At 34.9% G+C, this 8,793-nt stretch overlaps 1 protein-coding gene across 1 annotated transcript; it reads left to right on the forward strand.

The window, feature by feature from the left end:
- The first annotated feature begins 2,159 nt into the window (after positions 1 to 2,159).
- Positions 2,160 to 7,743, forward strand: LOC131028953 (malate synthase, glyoxysomal). The gene is made up of 4 exons (XM_057959336.2): positions 2,160 to 2,663; positions 4,786 to 5,108; positions 5,211 to 5,541; positions 6,763 to 7,743. Exons 1-4 carry the CDS (start codon positions 2,304 to 2,306, stop codon positions 7,408 to 7,410), a joined length of 1,662 nt encoding a protein of 553 aa, XP_057815319.2. The 5' UTR covers positions 2,160 to 2,303; the 3' UTR covers positions 7,411 to 7,743.
- The last annotated feature ends 1,050 nt before the right edge of the window (positions 7,744 to 8,793 follow it).

Consider the following 8,793-nt stretch of genomic DNA (forward strand, 5'->3'; position numbering starts at 1 on the left):
ATTTGTAAATCCTCTAGCAAGGTAACATTCTAATTGAGTGTTTGAAATCCTTTGACAAGGTCATTTCTAACAAAGTGTGAGATTCTGATAGATCTGAGAGAAATCCCTTGACCGGGTCACATCTAGCAATGTGTTTATGTAATCTTTAACAGGATTGGCTTTTAACCGAGCATACTCTAGAAGAGTATATTTTCTTTGTGGGTCTGAAATCCCACAGTGGTTTTTCCCTATTTGGGTTTCCACGTTAAATCTGGTGTTAAATGTGTTTGGATGTTTCAAGTTTATCAATTTATGAGTTTGAATGATTTTCAGTCATAGTTGTGAATCAAGTAAGTTCTACCAAATCTGAAAAAGAGGATGAATTGTGAGTTTATCTGATTCAACCCCCCCCCCCCCCCCTCTCATTAAACTAATAGTGCCACACTCTATGTTTCACTAGCTACATATTAAAAAATAAAATTTAATTTCATGTTTTTTGACCAAGTTAAATTGGTCAAAAAATTATTTTTTAATATTTTCAAAATTTTCTACTTAAAGATGCATTACTAATTATTTACAGGTAAAAATAAATAAAAATAAAAATGTGTCACATCAAGACATGTGTCATTTACTTATATTTAAATATTTTAAAAAATCATATTTAGGTTGGCCAAAATGGCACTTGCTCTCTTTTTTTTTCAAAAATTATATTATGCTTCATTGAAATTTCAAAATTCCACCAAATTAATTTACTTTTCCCCCAAGAAAAGGTAGCCTAAAATCTACATTTAATTTTGCTATAAATTCTATTTCTAAATATTTTCCAAATTTTGTTAATAACCTATTCAATATTTTATGTGAAGTTGCTTAACCATTTTTTTATTTTTTTTTATTGTCACTTAGAGGTATAGTTTAGCTCATCGTGATCCTACACTCACCTCTAGGACAATATCAAAAGGCAGGGATTTCAAGGTCCTTCTAAGTGTGTTCTTTGTGGGGTCAATGAAGAATGGGATATCAAAGCCTCATTAACAATATTTGATAAAAAGTTTTCAACTTAGTAAAAATGACTTTATTAGCAAAGTGCTTTTTTGATCATGTTCTTGTTCTCTTCGATATTTTGATTTTAAAGAATTTACATTTGAGTTATTTGATTGGTTCTATTTCTTCTCTCTCAAGTAAAATATTCTCATAATAGAGTTGGTAAATGATCTCCCCCTATGGTTGTTTCTAGAATAAACATTGATGATTCTTCTAGGATAATCCTAGTGTAGTTGTGATTGGTGGTCTTGGACATAATATTGCTCGCTTGGTTCACTTCTTTTTTTGGCTATAAGTTTCGTACTATTTATCAAATTGAAGTCTATGCTCTTCATGTAACTTTGGAGAAAGCTTGTGAATCGGGTTAGAAACATGTTCTCAATGAGATGGATTCTATGATTTTAGTTTCTCTTTTAAACAAAGAGAACTCGTATGACTCTTTTTGGTGATTGAACTCTTTTGTGACCTAAATTCTCTATCTTTCTCAAAACTTTGATTCCATCTTTGTTTATATTGCTTGAGAATGGAATTTTATTTACATCTCTTGACACTCTCCTTCATCCTAATGATGAATCACAAAATGATTTGCACTCAATCAAATCCAAAAACAGCGTACTAATTCGGTTATGAATTATGAAAATTTGATCAAATTTATTTAAAAATTTCTCTCTAATATTTTTTTTATTGTTTTAATATAATTATATTTTACTAATAAACAACAATCTTATTATCCATTACTCCTGATTCAATTTAAAACACTAAATAACTGACAGTCACGGAACCCAATGCCTCTCTTAAGTCTTCTAAAGCTGTTTGCTGTGGTATGTGTGTTCTATGATTGCTCTGGATCGTATGACACAAGGATGAAGATTGCCAAAGTTTATACTCGGATAAGCTTTTGAAATTCGAAGTCCAAGAAATCATGTAGAGAAAAGAGAAGATAGGCATGAATATTTTCTGCCGTCAAGGGGACCAATGGGCATTTGCCTCATTCTGTTGCAATCCAAATAATTCAAGCAAGGTGGTCATCATCTGGTTACTTGCATAGGGAAGCTCACCAAAATCACGTGAGATGACGCCAACAAAAGATATGCTAAAAATAACTCCTTTCTATATTAAGCTCTTCTTTCTATCCACTTTGCTGTCACAGTTTTCGTGATCTGATTGCTCTTTTACATATATGATGACATTGCAGTAAGGTGGTGAAGTGAAGTACTATTCAAATAAAAACACAGAGAAAACTGTTTTGAAGAGGAAAGCGGAGAGAAGAGAAAGAAAAAAACATGGAGAATTCTTACAGCAGGCCTGTTTTTGATGTTCCCCAGGGAGTGAGAATTAAGGGGCGAATTGCAGATGGGTACGAGAGAATTCTTAGCAAGGAGGCTCTGCAATTCGTTGCTGATCTTCAGAGAACCTTTGGGGGTCGGGTGAGTTATAACATGGCGTGCAGAAAGGAGCAACGGGGCAGGTACAACAATGGGGAGCTGCCGGGGTTCGATCCCTCGACCAAGGCCATCAGAGAAGGGGACTGGACCTGCGCTTCTACTCCAAAGGCGGTGGAGGATAGGAGAGTTGAAATCACTGGCCCTGTCGAGAGGAAAATGATCATTAATGCTCTCAATTCCGGTGCTAAAGTCTTCATGGTCATTCCATTTTACAAATCCATTTAAATTTTTTATCAGTTCCATATTCTGTTTTTCATATAATCAATGTTTCTCTAGTGTACTAGATTATGTGATGAAGTTATTTTATATTTGAATATATATTTTTTTTTTGAAGAATTCTTTATTTTTTATTGTATTTTCTAGTATTTCTGAAGTGTATTAACTTATGAGATATGATTCTGTAGAACTGTTGCAGAGTTTTAAGTTAATATATATTTTTCATTAATGAGTAATGGTCACAAGAGAGATTGATTTTTGTAAGTCAATAAAGATTGATTTAAAACTAACCTTGAAAATCATATCACATTATCAATATTCTGGAGAGGATATGTGCATTCTGCTTGAAGAAGAAGAAAAATCTAGTGGGCACACCCATGGCCCCTCAAACTTAAAGCCTCATTTTAGGGTGTTTTGCCTTCGCTCTCAGGTAAAAATGATCTCTGGTGGGTTGTTCTTGAGTCATGAAACTTAACTACCAGACCAACTACCACTTGATCTTTGTAATTATTTTTTCTTCTATGTATTATGATTTTTGAACTGAAAAAACCAGTAGCATGTCTACTCTGATGTCTCTGCATAACCATGACAGTTATTGAGTATTTCTTGAAGCACAGGTCACAAATTTTGAATTTTCAGGTTTAAATTGAATTTATTTCATATTCACAATTGGATATTTTTTAAAGTGAGCAAAGAAGTGAGTAATGGCTGAACAGTAGGTTTACCATATTAAATTAGCATAATATGGACATTTAAACATTGTCACCACATCAAACTACATCACATGGCAACCTTACATTGTTAATAATATCAAGTTTTCACAATCTTTATTTGATTTTAGAAATCTAGAAATAAATCAGAAACTAGTTTTATTACAAAAATTTTCACAATTTTTTTCTTTTTTTAATCTTTTTTCTAGATTTTTAGATTCAATTGTAAAATCTATCACACAACAATCGAATCTAGAAATCTAGAAACTAGTGTTATTATAGAATTTGAAACTAAGTACTTGGGTTAGAAGTCCTTTGGGTTAGAAGTCCTTGGCCCGCATTTCAAAAGTGACAAATCAGAAACTAGTGTTATTATAGAATTTGAAACTCAGTACTTGGGGTTAGAAGTACTTAGGGTTAGAAGTCCTTGGCCCACATTTCAAAAGTGACCTTAATAAGGTGTGGATAAACTTCTCACAACTATTTTTTGGTAGTATTTCTCTTTTAACATGTAGTATATTTGTTGGATATATTATAGAATTTGAAACTCAGTACTTGGGGTTAGAAGTACTTAGGGTTAGAAGTCCTTGGCCCGCATTTCAAAAGTGACCTTAATAAGGTGTGGTTAAACTTCTCACAACTATTTTTTGGTAGTATTTCTCTTTTAACATGTAGTATATTTGTTGGATAAATGTTGTCTATTTTATATTTCAAAAGTGACCTTAATAAGGTGTGGATAAACTTCTCACAACTATTTTTTGGTAGTAATCTTTTTTCTACAATTTTACCTATTTCTCTTTTAACATGTAGTATATTAGTTTAATTATTGATTTGTTGGATAAATGTTGTCTATTTTATATAATTTGATAGTTTGGATGAGATGAATAGTTTTGAGAGGATCTAATCAACCTAATAAGTTGATTATTTTGTGAGTTCCTGAAGGCCCTCTTACTTCGTATCGGATTGCAAAAATTACTTCGTGCTTCTATCAAAAAAAATTTAAAAATAAGTTGAATAAAAAAAAGAAGTATTACAGAATTTGTGTATCTGCATTTTTCTATTTTTGCTCTGCACCCTTCAAGTAAGAGAGATCTATTATTGTATAGGAGAAATTTTTCCTATCTTATTAGAGTGCTTGTTTTTCATTATTCCACCTTTTTTCCCAGAAAATATATAGGTTTATCAAACCTTCCTTTTGGGATTCTCAAAAATCTCTCTCTTATTCCTTATAAAATATACAGTGATGCTTTTGTCTAATATGATTGTCGAAACCCAATTTTTAGTGATAAGGTGTTCAACAGTGTTTACACAGTCATTATAGCAAAAGCAAGAGAAAATGTTACGTTTTTGTGGATTTTTATTTTGCTGATGTGGTTCTTTTTTTGCGGGCACAGTCGGACTTCGAAGATTCCTTGTCACCCACATGGGACAACATTGTAACAGGGCAAATAAACTTGAAGGATGCAGTTGAGGGAAGTATAAAGTATGAAGACAAGGCCAGAAACAGGATATACAAACTCAATGACATGACTGCTGTGCTTTTTGTTAGGCCTAGGGGTTGGCATCTGCCTGAATCCCATATTGAGATTGATGGGCAGCCAGCAACTGGATGCCTGGTAGATTTTGGTCTCTACTTCTTTCACAATCATGCAACATTTCGATCAAAACATGGAGGATCTGGGCCATTCTTTTATCTCCCCAAAATGGAGCACTCCAGGTTTGTTTAATCATATCCTTATTTGATTCCAGAAACATTGGACATTATGATTGCACTCTTTTATTAAAGTGTAAACTTTGGCTATTGAATGAGTTAATGCAGGGAAGCTGCACTATGGAATGCTGTATTTGAGAGGGCACAAGATAGGCTGGGAGTTCCGAGAGGAAGCATCAAGGCAACTGTTCTGATAGAGACCCTGCCTGCAGTTTTCCAAATGCACGAGATACTATATGAGCTCAGAGACCACTCTATTGGGTTGAACTGTGGTAGATGGGATTACATTTTCAGCTATATTAAGACATTTCAAGCACACCCCAATAGGCTGCTTCCTGATCGCGTCCAAGTTGGGATGGCACAGCATTTTATGAAAAGCTATTCAGAGCTGCTCATTCAAACATGTCACAAGCGTGGAGTACATGCCATGGGAGGCATGGTGAGTCTCATTTAACCTACCACTTTTTATGCAATTGGACTTGCAAGTCACATTTAGAGTCCAAAACAAATATGTAAAAAATTTGACCTCAGGGATAGTTAAGCTTGCAGCTGAGCAGCTCTTTATTAGAGTCCTATATATACTAATATTTCCGTATTCCTTTTCAGAGGCAGCCAAACACTAAGCCAACCAATCCTCCTTAAAACTGTGATATACTTATCTATAATGTTTTGCCCTAAATTTTGTCTGCATTTGGGTTTAACATTCCTTATTGGGTTTAACATTCCTTATTAGAGTAAACTACATGCAAACCGGTTTTCCCTATTCTGTTTACAAAGTTAGCCTATAGAAAATCCAACAAATCCCCTTTAAGATTTTATATTCATATCTAGCATAATTTTTCTTAATACTGTCAGCATTTGAGTTAAATCTTTGTTAGTGTGGCCTGTACTCAAAGTTTCAAGCTACCATATATATACTATCTTTCCCTATTCCCTTTTCAGAGGCAGTCTATGACCAAGCCAACTAATTATTCTATAAACTGTGATATCCTTGTCTATAATGTTTTGCCTTAATGTCGTCTACATTTGGGTTTAACTTTGCTTATTGGAGTGGACTACATATAAACCGGCATCCCCTGTTCCGCTTACAAAGGTTAGCCTATAGCAAAGCCTCAGCAAATTCCCTTTGAGATTGTTATATTCATATCTAGTATGATTTTTCTTAATACTGTCTGCATTTGGGTTTAGCCTTTCTTAGTGTGCCCTGTACTCAAAATGTCAAGCTACCTTTCCCTGTTCAGTTTTCCGAGTTAACCTCTAGCCAAGCCAACCAATCCCTTTCTAGATTGTAGTGTCCTTATCTAGCGTGCTTTGTCTTAGTGTTGTCTACAACAGGACTTAACTTTTGTATCCAATGTCCCATATGCAAAGTAGCTTTTCCTATTCTGCTTTAGTAATTATCCACTTAACCTGTAACCAAGCTAACCAATCTTTTCTAGGTGGTTGTAATATCTTTATGTACCATGCTTAAATGAATGAATAACATTCATTGAGGCCAAATAGCTTATGGAACCTTTGGATAGCCAGTAAACATATAAGCATACAAAGTCTAAAACAGAAACATTCTCCAGACAGATTACTCAAGATATTCAGGTACAACATTTGACTCCATGTTATCTACATTTGACTGTAATATATATATATATATATTATTTGGCAGGCTGCTCAAATACCCATCAAAGACGATCGTGCGGCCAATGAAGTAGCCTTTGCATTAGTCCGAGCAGACAAGTTGAGGGAAGTGAAGGCTGGACATGATGGCACTTGGGCAGCTCATCCGGGGTTAATAGGCATAGTCACAGAAGTGTTTGACAAAAACATGACTCAACCCAATCAGATTCACCTCAAAAGGGAGGACGTGAAGGTAACCGAGGAAGATTTACTTCAGCTCCCCAGGGGTGTTAGGACAGTGGAAGGGCTACGGCTGAATACAAGGGTGGGAGTACAGTACTTGGCAGCATGGTTGACAGGGACAGGGTCCGTTCCCCTGTACAACCTCATGGAGGATGCAGCCACAGCAGAGATCAGTAGAGTGCAGAACTGGCAGTGGATTCGGTATGAAGCAGTTTTGGATGGGGAAAGTGTGCCTATCAAAGTTACCAAAGAATTCTTTGGGAGAATTTTGGAGGAGGAGATGGGCCGCATACAAAGAGAGGTGGGGATGAAGAGGTTTAAGAGTGGAAGATATGAAGAAGCAGGGAAAATGTTTGGCAGGCAGTGCACGGCTCCCTGCTTGGATGATTTCCTTACTCTCGATGTTTATCGAAACATTGTCCAATACCACCCACGTTCATCATCTCGTCTGTGACACTTCAAAGAATAACCTAAAGTTCAAGCTCTGTTCAGAATGTTTTATCTGTTTTTGAAACAATATTATAGCAGATAATGTGTTTATTTATTGATATTATTGTCGCTGGTGTAATCCTTGATGGCAGTGCTGATTTTGAGCCATTCAACAATAAACTGAAGTTTAAGCTTTATTCAAAGCATTTTATCTGTTTTTAAGATGTAGTAAGCAGGGGATGTTTTTAATCTCTTGAGATATTGTTGCAGGTGTAATCCTCGATAGCAGTGTTAACCTTGGGGTATCATAAGTAGGCTTCTAAATGAATAAATACGTCATATATGTGGTTGCCATTAATCTTGTCCAAGTAGTGTGCTGGAGTGGCTTACTTAGTGATGCAGAGTACCCTTGGTACAGTGGCAATCTGCATGGATTTTTCAGTTTTATTTGTCTTGTTTGGTTGTTTGTTCTAGGTGGAACAATGTACACATTAGATCTATTTAATAAAGTTAAATATTGTACCAAATATTTTGACATATTTATAATAAATTAAATTTAAGCCTTGAATAGCATTTGGATGACTTTCATGTAATTAAATGTGAATCTATGGGATTTAGGAATATTAATACTTTTGGTAGACCAAAATAGACCCGTTGCAAGATTCTAGAGGTTGCATGATGACTTTATCACAAGATGGGCGTTTAGGTGCATGTTTGGTAGTTTCTATTCAAGGAGCCATTTCAGGAGCCTAACCAACAAAAGAATCAAGTGGCAAATCTTTTATGAAATTGTAAGAGCATGTTTGTGCATATGGGATGTCATTTAATGCATGTAAATGGGGGGTAGGCATTTAGGCGTAGCATTTGTAGGAGGAAAAATTTAATGAAATGAAATGTAATTTCATTCTAGAGGTTGTTGAGATTTAAGTTGGCTTTTTATTTGTAAAAATCAAGATTGACAAGTGAGGTGGTGGATATTGGAAAGAGGTAGTTTTTGTCTCTTGTCATTGATTGTGTAGACGACAACAACATAACTACAAAATCGTCGATGAAGTTTTACAGGTCTATATGAAGTTTGTAGGTTAGAGAGTTGAGACTGCCAATTAGAAGAACTAGTTTGGAGAAGAATTTTCTAGAGCTTATTCTCTATTCTAGTCCAAATCTTGTTGGATTGATTCTTAAATCAAGTTTCATGAGTTTTACTTAGCCTATGAGGTTGTATTACTGTGTATTTGTTGATTTGCAAAGACCGGCTCATTTCTTACATTATTGAATGAAGAAATCAAGTTCTTGTTTGTGGATTTTTAGTTTTTCTTTATAGCATTTTATAAGCATTTGCATTATTGTATAAGATAGGGGTTTTGTGTGTGTACCCTTTTGCATCAATGGTATCAAAGAGGGAGTTCTT

This window comes from Cryptomeria japonica, chromosome 7 (assembly GCF_030272615.1).
Source record: "Cryptomeria japonica chromosome 7, Sugi_1.0, whole genome shotgun sequence".
In the NCBI taxonomy this organism is placed as follows: domain Eukaryota; kingdom Viridiplantae; phylum Streptophyta; class Pinopsida; order Cupressales; family Cupressaceae; genus Cryptomeria; species Cryptomeria japonica.